The sequence below is a fragment of the Apis cerana genome, linkage group LG5 (assembly GCF_029169275.1).
Source record: "Apis cerana isolate GH-2021 linkage group LG5, AcerK_1.0, whole genome shotgun sequence".
NCBI lineage: Eukaryota > Metazoa > Arthropoda > Insecta > Hymenoptera > Apidae > Apis > Apis cerana.
The window spans coordinates 11,585,211-11,613,193 of record NC_083856.1 but is presented as its reverse complement, the minus strand read 5'-3'; the positions used below and the strand labels follow the sequence as shown (position 1 = coordinate 11,613,193).

Below are 27,983 nucleotides of genomic sequence, written 5' to 3'. Positions count from 1 at the left end.
ATTAATTTTTAATATATTATATCTATGTATACATTTAATAATAACATTAATTTATATCTATAATTATTAAATATTTTATTGATATTATGTTCAATATGAATGTTGAATAATATTTATTATATCTTATATATTTATATTTATATAAAATTATAAAATAAAAATGTACTATTAACTTATTATTATTCTATTTATATGTTAACAAATATAATAATATATCATAATAACAATATATAAAACAATATAATAAAAAATCTTACATTAATAATATTATATATAACATCTGATAATAATTATTATTATAAATTATTAAATTAAATTAACATCGATTTTATAACAAATTAAGATGGTGGGACCCAACCACCAAATACTTTCTCCAATTCTCGTGCTACAGCCAAACACAGATGATCATTATAGGGAGCTGCTATGACCTAAAATAAAAAAATTATAAGATTACCTTTTAAATTATCAAGCATCCAAAATTTACTATCAAACATATAAAATTATCTTTTTTTCAAATTCAAATTATTCAATAATAATTTCACCTGCACTCCAATAGGCAATCCATTTTTATCAATACCAAGAGGCACTTGACAAACTGGAAATTTCAAAACATTGAAAAGACACCAATAACCAAAATTATATGGTCTTAAAAAAGCTGTATAATGGTATCCAGCTGAATAAGGTGAAGATGGATAAAACAGTACTCCATTATGTTCCAATTTATTCTGAAAATAAAAGAGCACTATCAAACTTTATAATTTTATAAATCAATAATTAATATCAAACTTTTATAACTTAAAAATTAAGATTAAAATTAATTTATTATCTTTATATATCTTTATATCAATTATGATTTATTTAAGATTTTAAGAAATCTTGTAAAATTTTATAAACATCAAAGAAAATGCAAATAATATAAATAATTATATATATTACTAATAAATTGTATAATATATTCAATATATCTAATTTAATATATTAGATATTTATTGAAATGATTATTCTTATATTTAACGAAAAAATAATTCTATGAATAAATCTCAAGTGATAAATATTTTAAGAAAAATTTATAATTTATAATTATATAATTTAATTTATATTAAATTATATTTATAATTATATTTATAATTATATTATTAATTTATATAAAAAAATTATATTAAGTAAAATCTTACCATCAAATAGTTTTTCATATTTGTAGTAACATTCATTGCCCATTTAGGATCTTCTGCAGGAAATAAATCTTCATCAATTAATTTCAGAATTGCAGCGAATGTTAATTCACATTTTCCAGTTAACAATTTTGAAATTTCTGTAAAAGCACTCGTACGATACTAAAAAAAAGAATTCAATCTTAATATGTTCTATTTATTTTTTTTGTTATTATATATAACTACATTATATGATTTTAGATATATTTGCAATTAATAATAAAAATTCATGTTATATGATATTTTTTTAATCGCGAGAAAAAAAATATTTCAATAGCAAGCAAACTAATAATCTTTTGATTAACTATTCATCTTTTCACTATATATATATGTAATATAATATTTATAATATATAATATTTTTATAAAATTATATAAATTTATACCTTTCTATTTGTTATATTTAATTTGAAATCCATATTTTCCTGGGTCATCCAAAATCTCCACAATCGATAACTATATTCAGAACCAGGTATTTTTATCTGTAATGCAAATATATCATTAAAATTGTTTAAAAACAAAAAACAATATATAATATATGAAATATGATATAATAAATATGAAGTATATATATTTAGAATCAAGTTCAAAATACTATAAATTTATATATATATAAAAATAAATGAAATTATAATTAAAATGTTACATGAATATGATTATATTATATATTATCATCATTATCACTAGTACTGTTATAATGAAATAATACAACTTTTATAATATATAATAAACTTACTTTTGTTATAGATCCATTAACTTCTTTAAAATGTTGTACAACTTTTAATAGAGCTGTTCTCATTTCATAATTTATTTTACTTGCTCTTATATCACCTGAATTTTCTTGGTAAAAAATATTAAGTTGTGTTATATCTACTTCTGCATTAAGATTAAGTAATGATATTTTATCTTGAATTAAAACTTTTAAAATAGGTATTAAATCTTCTGCTTTCTTACATATTGGACCTACTTCTGCCATTGAATTAGGATAATCTTCTTGTCGAAGTCCAATACCTTTTAATGGTGTTAAACCTAAAATTAATTAAATTATTTAAATTACTTTTAATAATTTAAATTAATAATAATTAATTATATATTATTAATTTATATAAAATTATTATCAGAGATATTCAAGAAAGCAGGAATGTTGCATAGATTGAATTTCAGAGAGTATCTTGTGACTTTGCAAAATATCGAAATTCTCAATAATATCAAGATTTAAAAAATCTCAAAATTTTAAAGAATTATGAGAATTTGAATAATATTTTGTTTATTACAAATAGAATTTTCAATCTTTGAAATGTTTTAAAATGCTGCATTATAAAATTATTAAACATAACTAGAAATAATTAAACATAAACAATTAAAACTTAATTACATTAAGATTAAATGAACTAAATTTTATCTTCAAAAGTTTGTACTCAATCAATTTTCAAATTCAATTTTCTCAAAAACAGAACTTCTATATAAAAAAATTGTATTTTATGCAATTTTCTAACTCATTTAGTATTTCTATATTATTTTATATTTTACTTTTAAATCATTTTTTTTCTGATTATATCATAATTTTGAAAATATCTCATTTGAAATTTGTAAGTTAATAAAATATAAAAACCTGCAGTTGGTTTAAATCCAAATACTCCATTGAAGAAAGCTGGCATTCTAATAGAACCACCAATATCACTGGCAACAGAAAATGCAGTTCCACAAGCAGCAGTAATTGCTGCTTCTCCACCACTACTTCCACCAACATTTCTAGTGGTATCATATGGATTACATGTTTGTCCATATAAATTGTTTCTTGATTCAGTCCACAAATTTAGTTCAGGAATATTTGTTTTTGCTATTAAAATTCCACCAACATCTTTTATAAGATGTATTGCTGTTGCATCTTCTTGAGAACGAAAATTACGTCTACTTATTAAACCCATTGTATGAAGCATGCCTAAATAATTAAAAAATAAATACAATGTTCAATATTAAATAAATCATTTAGAACCTAATAAAAAATATAATTAAAAATTCTTTTCAAATTTTTAGGCTTTTTTCATAATATATATAACTACCAACGTATTTAAATTACCTTTTGCTTCATTGCTTTCTTTTGTTGTAAAAGGAACACCCAAAAATGGTTTTTTTTCTTTTATTAAATCAGTATTTTCTAATGTTTGTAAAAGTTTATCTATTTCTTTAGCTTCTTCTAAAGCATCAGAATATCTATCTTCAACAACTGCATTTATTATTTCATTTACTTCTTTTGCTCTTTCTATAAATGCTGTTACAACTTCTAATGATGATATTTTTTTTGTTCTATAAAATCATTTATATAATAAATTTAATTTTATATTAAATTTAAAAAATTTTAAATTTAATTAGCTTTAATATCTATATTAGATTTACAACAAAGTTCTTTTAAATATAATTATTAGTTTTTTTAATTAAATATATATAACAACTTTGAACTAATTTATTTAATTAATAAGTCATCTAGTGTTCATTTAAATTGATTTTTTTAATTCAATTAATTTGTTAAATTGATATATTTAATTATAAAATTAAAAAAAATGAAATTTTTAATAAGTACATAAACACTTATATCTTTTTAAGTACATTTATGATTATCAAATAAATAATCAAATGATCGTTACATAATCAAAGTAAAATATTCAAAAATTTTAATAAATTGCATATTTTCATTTTCATAATAAAAAAATATTTTGAATATTTTAATCAGAAATTGTATATCTTGTAATTTATATTTCATACAATTAATTTTCAATTAATTTTTATATTGAATAAATAATATTAAAAAATTGATATTACATATAAATATAATATCAAAAGTGAAATTTATTATATACCTGATTTTTTCAGCTAATTCTGATGCACTCAATAGTATTAAGTTATTCTTGATTGGAGGAACTTTTTGTATATCATTTTTATAATATAATCCAAAAATTAAATCTATCAATATATCAAATATTACATGAAATTGGATAAACGAACATTTTAAAAAATGTTTTAAAATTCTGGTCGACATTTCAAATATTATTTGACATATGCCACTTTCCTAAAACATATAAAAATTATTTAATTAATTAATTAGTTAATTTCATTTATCATAATAATAGTAATTAAAAATAACTATTATAATTTAAAAGGAAAGATTATTACACATAATTTTCAAATATTTATATACTCTATTATATACTATATTTATATACTGTAAATAAAAAATTAAAACATTTTTAATTATTAAAATTGAAAATAAAAATAAATATTCAATACAAATTATTATTTTAATAGTTTAATATATATTTATATATACCTGCGTTTTTGAATTTCTTTCTACTAAAGTACACATATTGATAAAATTCATACAATTAACGATATAATATATATGCAATATATTTCAGACACAGATTTAAAAAAATTCAGCACTATATACATATAAAAAAAGTGATAAAGTTTTCAAAAAACTGCTTTATCATTGATTTTAAAGAGTTTTTAAATCTTTTGTTACAATATATGCAAAATAACAATTTAAAAAATGAACGATCAGATGAACTTGAAAAAAATTAAAAAAATTTTAGAAAAAGAAATTGAGAATAAAAATGTTAAGAAATTAATAATTTATAAAAATAATAAAATAAAAAAGAATATTATAATATCGATATTGATTTGATACACTTAATGAATCGATAATCATTTTTTTTTGTAAACACAGAAATAAAATCAAAAGTTCATTAAATTTGAACTAAGTTTGTAATAATTTTAGATTTAAACTATATTTTTAATATAAATGTCATAATCTGCCGGCTATGCAATTAAGATATCATTTGATTGATTTTAATTTAATTTATTGTACATATATGATACATATATATTGTCTTAAAGCGGTTAAATTAAACTGTAATCACATATAAACAAAATTATTGAGTAAAAATTTTGGAGAATAAATAAACAAAGAGAATGAATGATGAGAAAATAAGAAAAAAAGATAGAATAAAAATATGAAAATTAGCGCCATGTATGAAGTGCCGCAAATGAAACTAATGTGAAAGCAAATAGAATAAAAATAGTAAAATAAGAACTAATCATCAATACCATTTTTGCCAAAGATATCTAAAAATATCTCTCCAAAATCAAGATAAAATCAAATAAATCAAATAATAAAAGGGATCATCTCTTTTAAGTGTTTTTAGAAAGATATTTTTGACACTTGAGATGATGCTGTCAATTTTTAATATATTTATCTTTTTTTTACTATTTGCTTTCCTTACTTATATTCATTTGCTATATTGAAGATGGAATTAATTCCACAATTTTTAACCTATTTTTATTCTTCTTTTACTTTATTATTTACTTTCTTTATCTGATAATAAACGAATTAAATACACTTTTATTATTTTTTTCTTTCAAACTGTGTTTCACTATTTAATAAGATATAAATATTATATATCTTATATAGATATATTATATTTTTATCTTTATAAGAAACGAGAAAAATAACGATCTCACAAAATATTCTGACATATGACGTGATGCATTGCTCGGTAGTATAATAGTAATCTAATAAATGAAAATCTGATGAAGTATCGTTCTATGCAAACATTTTCTTATTCTATTATTCTTTGACGTCGCTGCGTACTGTATCTCGATTTCTGGTAACTCTGTTCAGAACATGAAATATAAAATTTCATACGGTGGTAGATCTATCTTTTAATTTGTTTGTGACAATATCTTGCAAACATTTAGTTCATTCTTATTTCGAAGACCTTTGTTTCTAGTAATCGTTCGAAAGTATTTATATGATCAGTTGTAAATTTTGTCGTCCAACTTAATTGATAATTTATAGAACGAATTCGCACATAATAATGTTTAAATAATTATGATGAAATGTTAAAATGTGAACTTAATATGATAAATATGTCATGAAAGATATCTATAATTTATTATATTCTTTGTTTTTACTATTAAAATGGATTTTGGTACTTTGCTGAGTGTAGCACAAAAAAATGAAAATAACAAGCAGGTTATTGTATATTTTTTTTAAATGTTTCTTTATTTATAAAATCATTTATTTTTAATAAAATTATATTTTGTTTTTTTTTATAGCCCATTGCTTGTTACCAAACAAAATTCTCTCCACCTAAAAAACCAACTAAACAAAGCAAATCACTTTCCGAAAATATAAAAAAATTTTTAGCTCGTAAGGAAGAAGAAGAAAGACAGAAAGCATTAGAGGAAAAAAAAAAAAGAGAGGTATCAAACTTTTATTTAAGTTATATATTTATAATATATATTTATTTATTGTATAAATTTATAATATTATTATTGTTTTATTATTTAGAATTTATTAGCATTACGTGATCATAAAGCCCAAAGTCGAATAAATAAACATTTAAAAGTATGTAAAGCTGCAAATAAATCTGTACTGGCAGATGCAATTGATAATGAGAACACAGCTGTTACAATAGCAGGTATGAAATATTATTATATAAGCATAAAAATGTTTTTTTTATTAAGAATTAAATATTTTTTTTTAAACTGAAATTAAATAAAATAAATATATTAATCTTATAAAAAAATTTATTTTTGAAAATATTAATGATTTTCAAAAGATTCATTATTTATATTTGTTTATATTTTTTTATTTAAATTTATTTATATTTTTTTAAATTCTTATAAAATTTTAAAGAAATATGAGACTATATATTGATTTATCAAATTTCAAAAATATTAATTTTTATTATAATTATTTATCATTTAGCATTATCATATTTTGTTTTTAATGTAATATTATTACTATTAATTTAAATATTATGATAATGAGGATTTCATAAATAATAAAAAAATAAAGAATTAGGATTTATATATATTTTAATTTAAATTATATTATTTTTATTGAATATGAATATATTTATTATATGAATAATATAATATGAAATTTATAATATGAATATATTTATTATATAAATAATGTTGCATTATGATTATCAATAATTTATTATTATAAAATATAATATATAAGAAAATATATAAGAAATTTATTTTAAATATACTTTTTACTATTTATTGTTATATATTAAATAACGTGAACATATTTATATCTCATAAATTTGATGTATAAATGCAATGAAGATGAATGTATTAGGTTATCATGTGGGTTCTGCAAAATAAATTATTATAATTCTGTGTATGATCAATGATCTACATATTAATGAGTATTTAGAAGTATCAGTCTATATATCCATAATGGGCAGTATTTTTGCCCACAGGTAATTGAATATGAATATATACAATCAACGCAATGCCTTCTTACTTTTCCACCGTCCAACAGGGCAGTGAGATTTTGTGGATTTACATGGCCAAGGATACCAAACAATTCAGGTCAGAGTAAATATAAGTCTTGAGTAGTTTAGGGGCCAAACTCTAAATTGATTTTTATTATTATTGATCAAGTTTTGAATGCATAAAGTGATACATAATAACAATAAATGTTCAGATGCTAAGCTACTATTAACTTTGATGCTCTAACAAGTATACTTTGTTGTTTAAAGAGGAAATAAATATGAAATTGTATCCACATTGATAAATCATTTATTGTATGTAATAATAATAAGTACGCATTTTTTTTCCCTTTTTGGTCTGGGTCTTCCTGTATTTATTGGCTTATGCATTGGTCTCTTTTTTTGTGTGTCTGATATTCACTATTATATGATTTATTTATTTTCTTTATATTTTTTACTATTTTCTTTATCATTATCATATCTAGTTTTTTTTTCTATATGATTTATATGAATTTCTCATATTTATATTTATAGTCATTTTTTTCTGATCTGCTTCTTCTTTATCCCAAATTAGTTTTTTTTATTTATAGTGATTGCTCACTCTGTCCTACTTTAATTTTCTTTTCTTTGCTTTAATTGTGTTTTTATTTAATTTTTAATATTTAATATAACTATATCAAGTTAATTAATTTAAAAAGTTCGTAAATACAACAGATGATATATCTGAAATGAAATAGTTTCAAGTTTATATCTTCTTTAAAATTCAAGTATAAAGTGTCGAAGTTAATGGGATGAAATAAATAAGAAATTTAATAAATTTTCCACAAATCAAAATAAGGTGAAAATGAAGAATAATAAAATTGCGTTTAAATTCGTTTTTTAATTATTGAAAATTAAAAATTAATAAAAGTATCTCTTGGAGCATTGCAAATCTTTTTAAATGAATAAATATAGGACAATTAAAAGAGAGATATATTTTTTACAATCTTAATTCGGGACATTTTATAATATATATATATAACATATATATAATTTTGTCATATAGGATTTTATAACCAATTGAAATAATTTTCACTTTAAAATTGACTTTTGTTAAGTCAAACTTATTATAATGTAAATTGTTTTCTTATCATTAATTAAATTTTTTCATATATTATTAAATTATTTTTCACAATTTAGTTTTTATCATTTATTTGTATTATATTTTTTTATATTCTGCTATTAAATTTTATTCTTTTTAGAAGTTTTGTATTGTTTTTATTATTTATAATTATATTATTATTATAATATTATAATATATGATTATTATAATATTATTTTATCTGTCAAATAATAACTTCTATCTCATAAATCACATTAAATTTTCAAAAAAGAATAAAATTTAAGCTAAAATATAATCACTTCATTTTGTTTATACCAATATATTGATTGAAAAAAAGATACATAATTTTTAAAACATTTAGGATCAAGGATAAAAAAATAACTTTGCATTTCTTAAATGTTTTGTAAATCTCAAAATAATTATAATGAAACTTCTTTTATTTTTATTATACTTGTTATAAAATTATACTGGATCATTACAACTCAAAAAAAATTGTGCATACATTTCTGTTTCTTCTGATTGTTTGTCTTGAATCTAAATTTAAAAAAATTTATGATTATATAAATTAATGCGCCAAATTAGCAACAATAAATTTAATTTATTTTAATTTCATATAATATACTATAATTTCATAATATGATATAATATAATATAATATAATATATATATATATATATATATATATATATATATATATATATATATATAATTCAAAAAGTATATATTATGATTTATATATATATATATATATACAGATAATTCTATATAATTTAATAAAACTTAATTTAGCATTAAAAATGTAAAATTGAAAATTTATTCCATTATATTGTAATAACATATGATTTTGCAATATAAAGGTCAATTTTTCAGAAGTCAATTAAATCAAATATGTAGAATTATTGCATATGTACATATATATATCATATCATGATATATATTTTTTACATTTTATACTATTTTACTATTTTAAAATAAACTATTTACTATTCTAAAAGACTGCTTTTATTTTTTGATATTATTGTAATTTCTTATTGAAAAAAATATGATATATATGACTAAATAAATTATTAAAAAATTATATTTTGTTAATGTTTATTAGTGTATATCAACTATATATATATTGATTATATTTTTTTATTATTATGCTGAATATATTAAAAATTAATAAGTAATATAATAAAAATTGAAAGATAAAATAAATAAAGTATGCATGAAATATGAATAGATGAATAATACATGCAGAAACACATTTTAATTAATATTGAATATCGAATATTTAGAATATTTTCATTTGTTTTTAGGTCCATCACAACCTGATGAAGATGATTATGGATATGTTTCACAGGAAGCATCTGCTTTTTATAATCAGTTAATGAGTAAATATAATAATACATCTTCGCAAAAACCAATTTTTAATGACTGCCGAAAGAAGACAATAAAAGATATAGCATCTACAAAGGTAAAAGGAAAATATATTTATTTTAATATATTATTATTATAATATAAGAAGATTGTAGCATTTTAAATTGTTAAAAATTGTTTTTTCACTAAAACAAGAACAAAATGTTTTAGTTATATTTATTATATTTATAACATTTTTAATATATGTCAATATAATTTCTATTTAAATATATTAATAATTATTATTCACTTAAATTATTTAATTATGATTTAAGGACAGAGTGAAACAAGCTTTAAAACAGCAAGAAGAAGAAGAATCTTTAGGACATCGTCGAAAAAGAAAGCTTCTTGTAAAAGAAACGGAAACAGAATTACAAGAAAAAATTGAGAAAGATGCTAAAGATGATAAAAAAGAAAAAGATGAAAAACCAAAATCTAAAAAAAAACCTGTACCACCACCAATTGATTTTACAGAACTATTGAAAATTGCTGAGAAGAAACAACATGAACCAATTATTATTGATGTTAAGCCAAAAAATGATGAACCAGAAAGACTAATGACAAAAAAACAAATGAAAGAATATGCAAAAGAAAAAGAATGGCGAGAACGAAAAGAACAAAGAAATAAACTCGGTAATGTAAATAATAAAGAAACAAATATTGTTGCATCTAAATCGAATAAAATACAAGATAATCGTAACAATACTAATTGTAGTAATAAAGTCTCAAATGTGTCTGAGAAGATAAATACAGTACCTGCAAGTTTGAACAAAATTCCTTCGAAAATAACGGGATTGCAATCTTCAACTAATAAAAAACCCATTGACAAAATTAATCTTAACAAACTCAGCATAAATAAGTGCAACATATCAAAAGTATCTGAAAGAGATATACTTTTAGAAGAAAGGAAAAAATTAGAAATAGAAAGAAAAAAATTAGAAGAAATGCGACAAACTATTGAAGAAGAAAAGAAAAAATTAAAAATAAGCAAAACACACATTGAGGATATAAAAAATGCAAAATGTGACAAGTCAGTACCAAAAATGAAAATTTTAGACAAACAAGAATTATTAAAAAATGCACAAAAAGAATCTCTAAAATCTAATGTAACAAAATGTCGTATATCACAAACAATGAACGATAAAATAAAACAATTTCCACCATCAGATCTTAAATCAATTAAATCTAAACATGTGCCTCATTTAAGGGAACAGAAAAAGTCATTCATTAATAATAAACGTAAGAAAAAGTTTGCTTTTATTTATTAAATTGGAAAAAATAATATAAATGAATAAATATTTTCGTAATCAAAATTTTATATATGTTTTTATATTTAAATATGCAGGTCGCATAATAGATGATGAGGATGAAGAGGAATATGATTCTGAACTTGAAGATTTTATTGATGATGAAGTAGAAGAAGGAAATGAAGATTATAGTAAATATATAAGTGAAATATTCGGTTATGATAAAAATAAATATAAATATGTAGACAATGATGATGATGCAGCAATGGAAAGCAGTTTTGCACAACAGCTCAAAGAAGAATATGTATCTACCAAAATAGGTAAAAGGTCTTTTTATAATATTTTATAGTTTTTTTATTATGTTATTTATGAAAATAATAAATTAAAATTATTTTTTTTGAGGCATTATGGAAGATTTAGAAGACATGCGTATGGAAGCTTTGGAGAAAAAACGAAAAGCCTTTTTAAAAAAAAAATTTAAAAAGTGATTATAAATAATTGTTTATAAATTTTTATTATATTCTATTTAATAAACTATTATATGCTTATACAAATTTTGAACTATTAAAATTTTCTTGTTTTTTAATGGCTTGTAATATTATTTTATTTTTTAATCATAAAAAATTATTTATTTATCATATTCAAATTAAACTTTTTACATTTTTTTATATAAAAAAAATGTAATAGCAATACTCCAATTTTTATGATTATTAATATGTAAAAAATATAAATATTAATATTATATATATTATATAATATAAATTAATATACTATATTAATATTAACATTAATAATAATAAAAAGTGTAAAGAATATAATATATACAAAAAAAGGAAGATGAGAAAAGAAAATAAAAACTAAAAATAAGATAATTTGCTAGCAAAATAAAATAATATAATACAAAAAAAACATGATGTTATACAGAAAGAAAGTTCAATTCGAGAAAGATAATATTTCGTGGATATAGATTTGAATGCGTGGGAAAAAATCATGCAATGAAAAAGGATGGAATTTAGATACACTTCATATGAAATATCACGAATAAAAGAAAAATGTCAAAATGTTATTTTATTCAAATTCAAATCTATTAGGAGTTTTATTAAAATTTTATTTAAATGGAATGAAAAAAAAATAAAGGAATAGCATCATAAGGAAAATATTTTAAAAAAATTTTTTATCAAAATTTAACAATAATGATGAAATTACGCAACTTTTCAATTAAATAATTTTAAATTCAGTTTTTTTTATTTTTATCAAATAGTATTATTAAATTCATAATAATATTTTTTTCCAAATTTATTTATCTTACTATTTCTTTTAAAAATATAAAACTAATATAAAACTTTTATTACACGTGAAAATTTTAATTTTCATAATTCTGTTATTGACAATGTATTAAAAAGATATTATTAAAAATAATCTACAATAAAAAAACAAAGAATATTTCATAATAGAAATTACAAATGTAGATTATTCTATTATAGAATGAAAATAATTATATTTAAAAACATTTAATGCAAATAAATAAAAACCATCTTTAAAATAAATTGTTTCTTATAACAATAATTTTAATTGAATAACGAATAAAAAATAAAATGTTTATAATATAAAAAAGTATACTATACTAAATACTATACTATACTACTACTATACTAAAATTATTAATATAATTAAAATAAAATAATATCTTTATTTACTTAATAAATGAATAGCTTATATTTTAAATAAAACTGATCATTATAAATATTAAATATTTATTTAAATTCAATTTTTATAAATTCTTTTATTTACAATATTGAGAATAAAACAATTATTAATAAACAATTCGATTTTTCTGTAAAAAAATATTTAATTATATTTTAATGTTATACATGAACAACGATATTATACAGATGAATAATATAAAAAAACTATCAATTATATATTTTTTTTCTATTTTACATTTTATTAAAAGAAAACATTATTTATTTTGTTTGATTTATACTAATATAATATATTATATATCATAATAAAATAAATATATCATTTCAAATATTATATTTAAATACAATGATTTATATTGAGGTAGATAAAATTAACTAATTTAATATTCATAAGAATCGCATTTTTTAGGCACTAAATTCCAATTTCTTATTTCAGTTTTTAACATTCGTTGCATTTGGTAGTAAAAAAAAAATGTGGGAGAAAATTTTAAATGATTTTATCTCACAATAAAATCGAAACGAATAATGAAAATAATTTTTTTTTAATTATTTTTTTTCTATTCCTTATATATTTCTAATTTCTTAAATAATTACATAAATATAATTATTTATTTATATTAATTTAAAAGCTCTCAAGTACAAATTCAATTATATAGATTTTTAAATAGTTACAAATATGCTATATAAATAAAAATTCTATATAAAAAAAATTAATGAATATTGAAAAAATGAAATATAGATATTTAATCAAAAAATATATATTATTTTACTCATCATATATATATATTTTTTATATATTTATTATTTATATTTATATATATTTTCATTGATTAAGATTATTAAAAAATTAAAATTTTGTTAATTATTTAAGTCTTTTTTTTATGTTTATACAGATAAAAATAATATTGTATGTTAAAAAAATAATTTGATTAGAATATTTGTTTACTTAAGGCACATATTTTTTCAACATTCATTTTATGATTTTGCTAACAAAATACAAGATATAATATATATAATATATATAATATAATATAATATAATATAATATAATATAATATAATATAATATAATATATAATTTGATGAAAAATAATCGCAAATGAAAAATATAATTTTTTTAATAAAATTTTCTGTTTAAAAAAGTAAATTTGAAAATTTATCGAATACATATTGATTTATAAATATTAAAATTCTGCTTAAATTATTAGAAGATTTATTTTGAAATAAAAAATTATTTAATCTTAATAAATTTTCAAAATTATAAGTAATTATATTTTTTTAAAAATGAAAAAGTATTGTAATAAACTATCATAATAATATATTTCATTGCATAAAATACGTATAATTTCTATTATTTTTATATAGTTTTGATAAAAAAAAATATAAAAATAAAAATAAAAACAAATAAATTGTTATTTCATTATTAAAATATTTTTGTAATATAAAATATAAAAATTTTAAAAAAATGTCAAAGAGTAATAAATATTTATGGAATCTTTGGAGAAATCTTAATTTTAAAAATCAAAACAAAAAGTATATAAAAATATCTTGATACTTATTTATTAAGTTATAAACAAATTTATAAATAAAATTAAAAGATAGATCGACGGAGATAGAATTTCTTGTTTAATATTAAATATCAAATTGTTAAATATCAATTGTTTCAATTACTTATAACTTAAAAAATAATACAAAATAAATTTTTATATGCTAAATTTTATATTTGTTTTGATTTCTATAATCGATTTTTATTATGAATATATTAATATATTAATATTAAAATATTCTTAACTTTTATTATTTCATATTTACTATTTTTCAGATAAATGCTTAATTTTTTATTTTTTTTTTAAGTAAATATAACAAATAGTATAAACTATTATTATCATCATAATAAAGAAGAATTTAGACTAGTAAAAATTAAAATTTTTGTTTTAAAAATAAAATGTTATTTATATAATAACATTTTTATAACAACGAAATAAAAATTAAAATTTTTTTTTTAATTAATAAAACTTGATTTAAAAACAAATATGATAATGAATAATAATCAAATAATAATGCATGAATAATGATTTAACTAATGTATCAATTCATATCAAATGAAAATAATTTTATTTAGCTATTTGTTTGCGATAAAATGGTTACTTTTATTTAATCGGTACATTCTAACATAAATGATTATTTATTGTAATATTCCATTTAATATTCATCAAATAAAATAATAAAAGAATCATAGAAAAATTTTAATAATATAAGATTTTATCGATTTATAAATTTAAATACCGAAGTTATTTAAATATAATTTTGAGGTATATTGTTTACAAAAGAAATATTTAATGTTAATATTTTCATTTCAATTTTTATTTTTTCTATGTATAACTTATAATAAAAATAGATTATTTATAATATATTTACATACAAATTAAATTTAAAGTATTAATGTATCTATTATAGGTAAAACAATTAATTATAATTTATGTAATGAAAAAAGAAAGTTATTGAAAAAAGCGAACTTTTATTCATCAATTACAATTTAATTAGGAGAATATATATGTATAAAAAAATGTTATTTACGCTTAAAGAAATAAAGCGTAATAAAAACTTTAAAGTTAAATATTTTATAAACTTTTATTTGTTTGCTTTTAAAATATTTATAGCAATATTTTTAATCTCTATCTCAAATCCTATCATTGTGCAAGATTTCATATAAAAATCAGTATTCTATTTTAGAATTTTCTTTATGATTTTGGAATCTTAATCTTGATTTTAAATAATAAATTAAAAAATAAATTTTAAATTTATAAATTCATTTAATATTTATAAATTTTTAAATTAAATATATTTTTTGACATAAGAAAAATAAAAATATCTTTTGATGGAATAAATTAAATTTTAATAATATATAACTTATAACACTTAAAACGTATTAATTACTCTTCTGACATTTACTTTAAATGATTATAATCACATAATATGTAAATATTATATTTATAACATAATATTGTTTAATTTGGTATAAAAATCATAGAAATATTTTTGAAAACATTTTCTATTAATTTCAATATAAATTGTAGAGAATATTTTATATAAATCATAATTATAAATAAACAAAATAAAATTAATAAAAAATAAAACAAATTACATAATTCTTTGGAAAATTATTCAAACATAAACATTAATTTTAAATACTAACAAATAAAATCATAAAAATGTATATTTATTAATATTAAATCATAACTTAATTTTAATGCATATATAATATGATTAATTTATCTAGAAATATTTTATGTTCATAATATTTTATAAACAATCGAAGATAAAAAAAGTATTTTTTATATTTTATAAGAATTATTTCTTATAAAAAAAGTCATTCTGTAAATAAAATAATTAATATGTAATATAAATTTGTTATTCAAAAACAAAGTCGAATCAAATATACATTCATATGAATTTATTTCATTATTGTTATATATTCAAAACGATTTCGTTGTTTGTATATTTAAAAATATATAAAAACATTAAAATAATATATTCAAAGAATAACAATATTTTTGTAAAATATATACTGTATAATATTCACTATTATTATACTATGTATAATATTCACATGTATTTGAAAACTACAAAAACTACAAAACAAAATTATGTTAAGTAATATATTATACATACAGATATATATTATATATATAAGATATTGTGGAAGCTTCTTAGATGTAAATAGGCTATTTTTTTTATATTTTATATATTATGAAATTAAAATATAGCAAATGTAAAATGATACCCAGAAAAAAAATATAAATTTGTTAGTAAAAATTTAAAAAATATTTACAAATCTATATAATTGTTTAAAAATTAGTATTTTCGATTAATTTTTTCATTTTCATATTTTATGTTGTTCATTATAATAGAAGCTGAATGTATTGATTAAAAAAATAAATCCATTTACAGAAAGAATAAACAAAAAAAATATTTTAAATATTATAGTGTAAAAGATAAAGAGAATATTTTCAGATAAAAAAAACTTAAAAATGATGTTAAATAGAAATAATGTTACATGCATTTTACATGCATTACAAGTTTTGAAATTTGCTTATTGCGATGATTCGATACACTAATATGTATATATATATAGATAACATAAAATAAAATTTATAATTTTTTAAAAATTTTGGAAAAATATTTTTGATTTATTAGTACATATAGCCTCTAATATAAAGTTAAAAATTTTGTTCTGATTATTGTTGTAAATCAAGAAACAAAACTCTACTTATATGATATTAAATCCAAACTATTATTTCGTTTACTAATAAAATTTATAGTATATTTTTTTCATTTGTTATCACTTATTTTATGATCATAATAAATCACATGTATTATAATAAGATTTTATATACAAAATGACAAGTATGTGCACATGTATTAAAAAAGAAAATTTACTCAAATTCGCAATATTATTCCACATTAAAATATTGCAAAAATTTCTAAAATTTTGTTCTAATTATTATTGTAAAATAAGAAACAAAACTCTACTTATATGATATTAAATCCAAAATCTAAAAATAAAATAGAAAATAATTATATATCATAGAACTTATAAAAATTATTGGTTCAATTTATTTTCAACAATGCTTAAAATTTAAAAATTTATATTTATATAACAAATGTATATAGAAATAGATATGTATTATATTTATAAATTAAATATATAATTTAAAATTCAATACTATAACTTTTTAGATTTATCATTAAAATATATTAGTATCACAAAAGAAAAATTACTTAATTATATAAGAATTTTTGAAAGAAGAAATTAGTGAATATTTTTTCTATTATAATGCTAAATTAATGTTAAAAAAAAACTACTATAAAATAAAATTTTAAATTACTAATTACCTCAAATAGATTTTTTTCTTATATTTCATATTTTACAATATTATTGTTGTTTTCTTAATTATATTTTAATATAATTATATATAATATATATATTATATATAATATAATATATTATATATGAAATAATACTGCGGTATATATTATTTTTTACTTCATGTGCACATACACAACATACGCATACATACATACAAAACATATGCAAAGATATATACAGATAATGAAAGAAAAAAAGCAGAAATAGGAAATAGGAATGCAGCGCCTTGGCGAGAGAGAATCGATGGTACATTTCAAAATATTCCAATTCAACCAACATCCTAAAAAATTGAAAACTTATATACTTCTTTAATATGAAATACATACATTCTACCAAAAATTTTTTGATAATTTAAAAGAATTATCACAGATAAAATCAAAAACTATTAATATGCAAAGTATATAACTTTATATAAAAGAAACAATCAAAAATTCTTAGTAAATAGCATCATAAAATAATATTCTATTACACAAAATACAAATATAATCTATATTAAAATTATTTATAATTAGGATATTGATAATAACCTATTATGTGTTCATTGACTTTAAATGATAAAAACATATTTAACATCAAATTATTAATATTTTCTTACTTTCTATTTTTGATTTTCGATTTCCATGTGAAGCATTCAATTTAAGATTTATGATGAATTTAATGTTTTATACACATCGTTTCCACCTCGCATTTTTTATGCGCTCATATGAACATTTTTAGCAAATAATTATTGTGTATTAGAAGTCATCAATGCCACCATCAGGAACACCAGCACGTACTTTATCCAATACTTTATTAACAAACTCAGTTGAATGATTTGCTATCCGTATTTCTGTAACAATGAAATAAAAAATAATATCTTTTATTTAATATTGATCAAATTTAATTTTAATTTAAAAATAATTAAACAAATAATTATTCACATTAATATAAAATAAAATAATTAGTAAAATTTTATAAAATTTAATATTAGTAAATGAATATGTATATTGATAAAATGAAAGTTAAATATTTTTTTATATTAGTTAAAATCATATTATTAAAATCATATTATTACATATTAATTAAAATCATGCAAGAAAGAATATTAAATTTTTATGCAAAAACTTAGAAAAATACTAACTGGTAGCCAATTTACAATATTTCTCCATTTGACGTGTTAACTCTTCTTGATTTTCAGGATTAGGTTCTGTTAATTTTGCTGCAAGTGTTTGTTTAGCCTGAGATATACCTTGAATTAATCGTCCTAAAAAATAATTATTTATATAAATTAGCTTTTTTATTATTATAAGAAATTTACTAAAAAAAATTGTTTAACATGTATATATGTATACATACAATAGAAATCTTTTTTTTTATTTTTTTAATTTTAAAGAAATTTGAATTTTAATTAATTGTCGAATTTTAATTCATATAAATATAAAAATATATTTATATGAATATAATCATAAGTACTCAACTGTGTTCTTGTTCTAAGCCATGTAATTTTATTTTATTTGCTTCATGTTGAGCTTTTTTCTTTAAACGACATGCTCTTGAAGCAAGTTTATTCTTTTCTTTGCGTGTTTTTGGCCTTGCTGTAAATGGTAACTCGGAAACTGGCGTCATATCATTAATAATACGAGATAATTTATCCAATTCGCGACCTATGCTATATAATTTTCGTGGATTTGGAGTAAGATCATTTCCATCTCCTTTTCGAGCTTTTCCACTATGTTTAATTCCACGAAGAGCACAATGAGGACTAAAAACAGGATCTGTGGCTTCATTTAAAATATGTGGATCTTCAAGACGAGTTCTTGCAACTAATCTTTGTCCTTTTGGTCCTTTTGCTTGAACATTATATTGCCAAAAATATCGTTCTTTTTTATTATGTTTACTATCTCGATTTGAATCCAGACTTCCACTTCCTCCTCTACTTCCATTGTGTTGATCTTCACCATCACTTCCACCTGTATCTATACAAATATCCATTTTATTGTATTTTATGCATTATTTGATATATAAAATTAAGAATTTTTAAAAGAAAGAGAATAGAATATTAAAAAATTATTTAATAATTTATTTATAAATTTTAAATTACCGTTATCGCTACTGTAATCATCATAATGGTCGCTATCATCATCACTATCTTCATAACCTTCATCATGACTGAGATGATCAATATGATACAATGGATCCGGACTAAGCGCGCCTCCAGTACTTATACTACTTGTTGAACCTGCTTCAACAACACCAAGACTTCCAGTGCTTAATAAATGTGGACGTGGCTCTCTACGAGCCCAAATTTGGTCTAGTCCCATTGTTCTAGTTGGTGCAGACATAGATAGTCTAGAAACTTTAGACTTATTATTTGTGCATCCAACATCCATTTGGCCATGCGAAGTATTATCAAAAGAATTTTCACATCGTCTCATTAATAATTCATGAAGAGCAGATTGTCCATTAGGTTTATTAATTGGATGTGGAGATGTTGAAGAACTTGCAGTTGAACTACCTTTAAAACAATTATTTAAAATTAATTTAAAAATATATTTTTTAAATTAATTCTTAAAAATATTTCTTAAAAATATTCTTATTATTTTAAAATACAAATATTAGTGTATAAAAAAAGACAAAATAAATTTTTTAAAATATACATACACATATTTTTAATAAATAATTTTTTTATTATTAATAGCTTTAAAATATTATTTAAATATTAAATATTTCAAATATTTAAAATATATTATAAAATATATTATATTATAAATACTGAAGATGTTTTAATTTTATTTAAAAAAAAAAAAGTTTAATTATTCTCAATTAGAAAAAAAAAACTTATTTAATTTTTTCATTATATATTATGTTTAAATCAATAAATAAAAAGTTAATATTAATCATCAAATATAAAAATATGAAAATAAAAAATCATATATAAACCTGCAATGTTACTGGTTCCTGGACTTGGAAAAGTATTAGGACTAATTGTTTCTAAATTATCTGCAACATTGATATTTATATTCAAATTGAATCCATGTGTATTTATATATGTTGGAATATTACGGTATGTTGAACCAGACTGTGGAAAACTACTTGGAGCAAATCCAACATTGTTATCATTAAATAATGGGGCAACTGATTGAGCTACATTAACATCCATTTTAAAAGGTTGAATCCTTTCTTCTGGCAAAAGTAAATCATCAAAATTTAAATCACCAAGAAGTGTATCATCATTTGCATTTAATTCAGCAAGTGTAGGTCCTTGAATAAGATCTGCTTTATCTACTTGTAATATGTCATCATCTTCCCATTTCTCTGTTTTAAAAAAATCATCTAACTGATCAGAATCTACTTTAAATGATTCTGTATGATCTGATCTATTGGGCCATATTGATGTCAATGGAGATGGTGAAAATTGTTCATATACACCTCTGGTACTTCTATGTCCTCCTGGTATTGGTACTGAAGCTGAAGATGGACCCATTTCTTGATTTGGTTCTTGCTTTATTATTCCATCCATTGGACTAGCTTTGATTTTTGAAAATAATTCAATGTATCCAGATTCTCCCATTAATATAAATCTTGAATTAATTAAATTAAAAAATAAACTCTTAATAAGATTTACTTCAAAAAGATATAATTTAGATTATTTAATATTTAATATAAAAAACTTACCAATTTTTTTTCAGATATTCTATTCTTTATAGCGATTTAAAATTACTTTTAAAATTTAAATTTTTCAATAATAAAATATATTTGGTAATTAAATTCAATGTGCATAAATCCAGAAAGGATAAAAATAAATTAGAATCCGTATATGTTTACGGATTCAAAATTGATAGTTCAAGTAATTAATAAAATCCTATAAGGATTCATCCGTTTTCATACTTTGTGATATTGCAAATTAATAACAATCTTCAATCATACGATTACATAGTACATTCACCGCCCTCAAATGAAACGACCATGACTTTCGTCAGCAAATATTTTTCTTAGCCAACAACATTGGCTCAAAATATTTTCTGAATTTGATGTCTTGTAAATTTAACTTTTTTCCAGCTTTGACAAAAGATATTACAAACAAAAAATATATATTGTTATTTACTTTTACACTATTTTTTTTAGTTATGCACCGAAAATTCATACGATCCAATCGTAAAACACAGTTTGTTATTGTTTTGCCACAAGATTTCGAGACAGTATCACTGATATTAACATAAATAGGAAATGATCACATGACAAAAGTCGAGTATCCAACCAATGAAAATATTTCACCAATCACGAATAAACCTTTAAGTTGTCAATTACTTATGATTTGTAAATTTAATGTTGATTAGAATATGGTTAAATAAAAATTTATTGAATACTATAAATTCTGAAAAATATATATAATATTATAAAATTATTAAAAATATAAAGTGAAATATAAAATATTTTTATACAAATTAACATAAATAAAGAAAACAATATCTATAATAAATATATAATAAAGATAATAAAAAAACATTAAATAATAATAAAAATTGGAATAAAAAAAAATTATTTGTTATTTACAATCTTTTGAAATAATTGCTCAAATAAATTTTATTATATAATCTTTAAAATATATAAAATATATAAAATCATTATTTAGAATATTTTTTATTATTAAACAAGTATATAATAGATAAATATTAATAAAGATGAATTTATAAGTTATATTTTATAATATATAAATTTTATTTTTTGATTTTAAAAAATACTCACAATTAATAATTCTTTTGAATTATATACAAAATTTTTATATTAATTTTTATATATTTATTACAATACATTTAATCAATTACATTTAAAATATTTATTTAAATAATTTTTATGTATATATGAACTATAAATTTTTATAAATGTATATATATATATATTATTGTTTTCAAAATTCATTCATGTTATAAAAATTAATATAAAGATCATTTGAATCACATCTTTAAGTATTTTTATAGTTAAGAAAATATATTTATATTAATAAAATAATTTCTAACATTTCTAAAATAATTTTATTTTTTTATCATAATCAATATCATTCAATCTCATAAATTTTAATCTAGAATGTATAGAGTATTTTATAATAATAATAAATAAAAACGAGAAATTTTTTACAAAAATAAAAAAAAAATTTTTTTACCAAAAAAATAATTTTTTTAAATATTATATGCGAAATAAATAATAAAGATTGAAAAAAATATACATTTTATGTTAATAAAATAATAAATTTATATATTTATATTATGTTGATATAATATATATATATATATATATACATATATCATTTGATTGTACTTTAAATATTGAAGATAGTCAAAACTATAGCTATTTTGCTATTCTTACATTTACAAATTTTGTTAGAACAAATAATAAAATAGTGTTATTTGACGTTGCTTTTTGTTTACGTTTAAAGTATGAATAATTACAAATATTAAAAATATAATATTAATATGTATAATAAAATCAAATAATGTATATGTATATATATATTTCTGAATACGTATAACTTTGATAACCTAATATATTATTGTAGAAAAATATTTGTTATGATTCAAATATGGCTGGTGATAAAGTAGTTGGTTGTTCTTCGCATTTAAGCAAAGAAAAGATACATCAAGAAAGTACTTATAATGAAAACTTAAATTTAGAAGAAGAATTTGCAGAGCCTATTGAATATGTACCTTGTCCTGAATTTCATTTTTCAGTAAGTCTTATAAACATTAAAGTGATGTATTTAAATTTTTGTATTTATATTTGTATTTATATATTATTCAATGTTATTTAATATTAAATATTTCTGAATAATAAAATTTTAATATTGTAATTTATTTAAATATTAATTAAATAATTGAAATATGTATTTAAATTTATATTAAATTTTTATTTTATTACTATTATAAAATTATATATAAAATTATATTATTACTTTTCTATATAAAATATTGCAAAAAACTTTTAAAAAATTTTAGTAAATATAAATTTTGTAATATAATATTTATAATTATAAAAAATAATTATAAAAATATTTATCACTTAAAAACAAATTAATAATATTATATATAATTTTCTTGAAAATATTTAATATTTATTTGAAATATTTATTAAAATTTTGGAACAAAAAAATTTTTTAAAAACAATATCTTTAATATTTTAAAATATTACAATATTATTAATTGTAATATTAATTATTGTAATAAAGAGAATGATTTTATAATAGATTATCACATTTTGATTTATAACTTATAATATGATAAAAATAATATGATAAAAAAAAATAAAATAATTGCAAAAAAATTCTTCAAGAAATGATAATATTAATTATAAAATGTTTTAATTTATTTCTTCATAGAAAATATTTCATTTATTTTCTAAATTATATGTTATAAAATATTTGATATAAAAAATATTTAAATAAAGTCTTGTCTATAAATCTTTATATATAAATGTTTTAATTTATATATTTCTTTTAGACAATAACTTGTTGTTTTTGTAATGGATATTATGGACCATGTTTTGAAGAACCTGTTTGTTCAACATGTCATGCATTTTTATTTCCTAATGATATTGGTTTTTTACAAGTTCCTATTTTCAGTGAAGTATGTTATTTTCATATATATATTTTATATGTAATATATAATAAAACTTCATTTATTCAAATATTATATTATATATTATTTATATGTTATATTATATTATACAGTAATATCTAAATCTCTCATTTGAATAATGCAATTTTCAAATAATTAGAAATAGTATTTATTTTAACATTGTTATTTAACAATGAAACAATTAGGATTACGATTCATTATCACATTGGATTCAAAAATTAATAAATATTTGTTTAGATTTATTTAAATGTATTTGATTTGTTTAGATAATTTAAATCTTAAATATTTTTGAAGATAAGAATTTAAACTTGAGATTTTATTATATATTTTTACTTGATCGTCTTAAATTATAGTATTTATTTGTATCATATTTTTTTTTATATATTTTAATATCAAAATATTGACATTATATAATATATAATTTTATATTTTAACATCTTAATTAATAACTTTGATTATATATTATATTTTTGTAACAAAAATATATCTATAATCTTTGTTTATCTTCGCTATATCTTCTTAAAGATAGTTGTCTTTTTTAGTTAGCTTTTTAATGTTTTATAGAAAGTAACAATAATTATCATAAATTTCATTATTGTTATATTATTTTTAATATGATTATTATATTGACTTTTTTAAATTTTTAATGTTAATTTGTATTTATATAAGTATTTATGTAACTAACTCTTGATAAAAATTTATATTTTATATGAATAAATGAAGTTCAATAGAAAAAAGTGAAATAAAATTAGAAATATATTTTATATATCAATATTTTCTAATTTTTTTTTTATTTAGAAAACAGATGATGAAGATTCAGGAAATGATGAACCAACAGAACTCTATTATAATCATGAAAGAAGAGCTAGTCAACAGCAACAAAATTCTCCACAAAATGCAATTTCAAATGTATTAAATGTACCTAATATTCCCAATATAAATTGTCATATAGCACAATGTTCTACTTTAAAAAATGAAAATATTTTAGTTATGCAAAAAATACATCATGGTATAAATACATATAGTTTTAAGAATACAACAATTGTATCACAAAATGTACAGCTTTCACACAATATGGATTCTAATAGTATGCAAAATATAAATAATGGAAATAATGATACTCATCATGAAAATTATAAAGAAAAAGTTTCCACTTTTAATTGTGAATCTATATCAGATGGAGAATTACATGATAAGATTCCAATCAAGAAAGTTAAAGACGTAGAAAATCGTCCACATTATCATTGGAATTATAAAAATAATATGGGAGAAATGTCAAGATCATATAATTTATCTGAGCGATTAGAAATGTTAACAAATTACAAACATGTTGAACATGAACCTATTTCAGAATTAGGTTTAATGGAAAGATTACCACCTGAAGTATTATTAGTTGTTTTTTCACATTTGGATGATGTTAGTCTTTGGTCAGCTGCAAATGTTTGTCGTAGATGGTGTGGTTTATTATCGACGCATGTAACATCGCAACAATGGCAACAAAATGTTAAATTACGGTGGCCTTTATATAAACCTATTGGAAGTGTTAAAAATTGGTATAAAGTTTATGATTTTTTGGCTTCTTCAGCACCTTGCAGAACATGTTTAGCACAAACCTGTTTGAGATCGCGATCACCAAGAATTCAAGAAAACTCATGGAGAAAAAATCGATTACATAGTGAACTTAAAAGCTTAAGAATAGATCCTCCCGAAGGTATTGAAGCAACTCCTTTAGATCAAATGTGTTGTCATTGGCAAGCTACTATAACTGGACCTGTAGGAAGTCCTTATGAAGGAGGTTTATTTTATCTTTATCTACAAGTACCATGCAGGCATGTATAAATATATTTCTCCAATTATGTAGTTAAATTATTGGTAATTGATAGTAATTAAATTTTTGTTATAAGAAATTTTTTAAAATTTATTAAATATATTAATTTTTACAGTTATCCTTTATATCCACCAATAGTAAGATTCCTCACAAAAATACTTCATCCAAATGTTTCTAGACATGGCGATGTTGGTATAGATTCAATACATCATAATTGGTCATTAGCATTGACAATTTCAAAAGTATTAATCAGTGTTCAAAGTTTGCTTACGGATCCTTATTGTCAGGTAATATAATAAATAATAATCAAATGTATTTATCAATAATCTATAATTAATTATTTTATATTTATAATTGTATGAACTTTTAAATATATGAGACTTAAAACATAATTCAATGTTATAGTATTAATGAATATAAATATTACATAAATATAATAAAAATATACATAATAATGAATAATAATAATATAATAATATAATATAATAGGTTTGTATGGAGCCAGAATTGGGTGAAATGTATATGAACGATCGTGAAAAATTTGATGAGATTGCGAGAGCATGGACATGGCGATATGCTATGCATGATGTTGTAACTCCATTATAAACAATTTATAAATATTTTATTTCTTACATATAAGATGTTAAAAAAGAGTTACAAACTTTAACAATGCACAGTGTTTGCTAAAATAAAAAAAAATCACTTCAATTTACTATTTATATGTATTAAACAAATTTTATAATTCGAAAATATTTTTATTTATCAAAATAAACAAAAAATTATCAATTTAATGTATACTTTTTATTACTAATTGTCAATCACAAATTTGTTTTGTTAATATCAAAATGAATATATAATTTTAATTTATTTGTTGCATAATAATCATAATATGAAAATATTATAATAAAATATATATTTTAATAAAATGCTATTTAAAAATTTGTTATTTATCTTAATGTGCACTGTGCACTTATTGTATTTGTAAATCTTTTTTTTAAGCTATTGTATGTTTTCAAATATTTATTACAATTTATAATTAAAAATTTACATAAAAAATTATTCAAACAGATGTAAATCAATAAGTAGTTAATAAATAAACTTATAATATATTAATATTCTTTTTATTAATTTAATTATTTAATTTGTACATACATAAATATGTTTTAAAAATATAAATTCAATTCAGTCATTTTTTAAATTAATTTTGTTTCTACATAATTAATTATAACGTATACTATGTTAATTATAATTAATAATATATATTTTATAAATTAAAATAATGAAAACTGTGTATATAAATGATTGTGTAATTTAACGATTTAAAATTGAAAATAAAAATTTTAAGACCATATTTTAATTTAATACGATTATGATCTAATACGATTCGAGATAAACTACAATTATGTCTTGATCCGATTATGCAACCAAGGACCAAGTGATTTTTTCCAGTTATAATTCAACATAAGCAATAACTATTTAAGTTCGATGTTATAACCAAGAAATATAACAATTTCATTTCTCGGTCATTACCTACGATTCACGACGAACAGCCATTGCCTTGATCTCAATCGAGAACTACGATTCTTTTCTGGTCATAATGAAAAATAAATAATCATATCTCGATTCGACATTGCAATAAGAACAATAGCATATCTTGGTCCGATT

At 18.9% G+C, this 27,983-nt stretch overlaps 4 protein-coding genes across 12 annotated transcripts; 2 read left to right on the top strand and 2 right to left on the bottom strand.

Moving 5' to 3' along the window:
* Positions 1-96: 96 nt before the first annotated feature.
* LOC107997780 (fatty-acid amide hydrolase 2-A-like) lies at positions 97-5,886 on the bottom strand. 8 transcript variants are annotated; one of them, XM_062075321.1, is made up of 11 exons: positions 5,729-5,858; positions 5,541-5,582; positions 4,536-4,647; positions 4,069-4,277; positions 3,291-3,517; positions 2,823-3,152; positions 1,947-2,239; positions 1,597-1,692; positions 1,176-1,334; positions 543-725; positions 97-428 (listed from the first exon to the last, which is right to left on the bottom strand). In XM_062075321.1, the coding sequence occupies exons 3-11, from the start codon at positions 4,584-4,586 to the stop codon at positions 339-341; spliced, it is 1,638 nt and encodes a 545-aa protein (XP_061931305.1). In that variant the 5' UTR covers positions 4,587-4,647; positions 5,541-5,582; positions 5,729-5,858; the 3' UTR covers positions 97-338. The 8 variants fall into 8 exon arrangements, with proteins under 8 accessions (XP_061931305.1, XP_061931298.1, XP_061931301.1 ...); XM_062075314.1 differs by having other exon boundaries at positions 5,491-5,582; positions 5,729-5,826; XM_062075317.1 differs by lacking the exon at positions 5,541-5,582 and having other exon boundaries at positions 5,821-5,886.
* LOC107997906 (protein SPT2 homolog) lies at positions 5,852-11,836 on the top strand. The gene is made up of 7 exons (XM_017056847.3): positions 5,852-6,242; positions 6,326-6,472; positions 6,561-6,690; positions 9,904-10,061; positions 10,279-11,242; positions 11,349-11,570; positions 11,653-11,836. Exons 1-7 carry the CDS (start codon positions 6,189-6,191, stop codon positions 11,736-11,738), a joined length of 1,761 nt encoding a protein of 586 aa, XP_016912336.1. The 5' UTR covers positions 5,852-6,188; the 3' UTR covers positions 11,739-11,836.
* Positions 11,837-15,294: 3,458 nt separating this feature from the next.
* On the bottom strand, positions 15,295-22,083 carry LOC107997793 (uncharacterized). Of its 2 annotated transcripts, XR_009829880.1 has the most exons (7): positions 21,537-22,083; positions 20,802-21,442; positions 19,963-20,376; positions 19,340-19,837; positions 19,003-19,125; positions 18,478-18,711; positions 15,295-18,162 (listed from the first exon to the last, which is right to left on the bottom strand). XR_009829880.1 is itself a non-coding variant. In XM_062075569.1 (6 exons), the coding sequence occupies exons 2-6, from the start codon at positions 21,430-21,432 to the stop codon at positions 18,617-18,619; spliced, it is 1,761 nt and encodes a 586-aa protein (XP_061931553.1). In that variant the 5' UTR covers positions 21,433-21,442; positions 21,537-22,083; the 3' UTR covers positions 15,295-18,616. The 2 variants fall into 2 exon arrangements, 1 of the variants encoding a protein (XP_061931553.1); XM_062075569.1 differs by having other exon boundaries at positions 15,295-18,711.
* Positions 22,084-23,159: 1,076 nt separating this feature from the next.
* LOC107997782 (uncharacterized) lies at positions 23,160-27,431 on the top strand. The gene is made up of 6 exons (XM_062075311.1): positions 23,160-23,294; positions 23,416-23,586; positions 24,353-24,478; positions 25,289-26,319; positions 26,434-26,605; positions 26,808-27,431. Exons 2-6 carry the CDS (start codon positions 23,440-23,442, stop codon positions 26,922-26,924), a joined length of 1,593 nt encoding a protein of 530 aa, XP_061931295.1. The 5' UTR covers positions 23,160-23,294; positions 23,416-23,439; the 3' UTR covers positions 26,925-27,431.
* Positions 27,432-27,983: the final 552 nt, after the last annotated feature.

Excerpts from the sequence above, each read along its gene's own strand:
- LOC107997906 (XM_017056847.3), top strand. The coding sequence starts at position 6,189 with ATGGATTTTGGTACTTTGCTGAGTGTAGCACAAAAAAATGAAAATAAC. Across the intron at positions 6,473-6,560 it reads AGGAAAAAAAAAAAAGAGAG|AATTTATTAGCATTACGTGA; the intron begins GTATCAAACTTT and ends TTTATTATTTAG. Across the intron at positions 11,571-11,652 it reads ATATGTATCTACCAAAATAG|GCATTATGGAAGATTTAGAA; the intron begins GTAAAAGGTCTT and ends ATTTTTTTTGAG.
- LOC107997782 (XM_062075311.1), top strand. The coding sequence starts at position 23,440 with ATGGCTGGTGATAAAGTAGTTGGTTGTTCTTCGCATTTAAGCAAAGAA. Across the intron at positions 23,587-24,352 it reads GTCCTGAATTTCATTTTTCA|ACAATAACTTGTTGTTTTTG; the intron begins GTAAGTCTTATA and ends TATTTCTTTTAG. Across the intron at positions 26,606-26,807 it reads TTACGGATCCTTATTGTCAG|GTTTGTATGGAGCCAGAATT; the intron begins GTAATATAATAA and ends ATAATATAATAG.
- LOC107997780 (XM_062075317.1), bottom strand. The coding sequence starts at position 4,586 with ATGAATTTTATCAATATGTGTACTTTAGTAGAAAGAAATTCAAAAACG. Across the intron at positions 4,278-4,535 it reads AAAGAAATTCAAAAACGCAG|GAAAGTGGCATATGTCAAAT; the intron begins GTATATATAAAT and ends TATATGTTTTAG. Across the intron at positions 429-542 it reads GATTGCCTATTGGAGTGCAG|GTCATAGCAGCTCCCTATAA; the intron begins GTGAAATTATTA and ends TTTTTATTTTAG.
- LOC107997793 (XM_062075569.1), bottom strand. The coding sequence starts at position 21,432 with ATGGGAGAATCTGGATACATTGAATTATTTTCAAAAATCAAAGCTAGT. Across the intron at positions 19,838-19,962 it reads TGATTACAGTAGCGATAACG|ATACAGGTGGAAGTGATGGT; the intron begins GTAATTTAAAAT and ends ATATTTGTATAG. Across the intron at positions 18,712-19,002 it reads ATATTGTAAATTGGCTACCA|AAATACGGATAGCAAATCAT; the intron begins GTTAGTATTTTT and ends TCATTGTTACAG.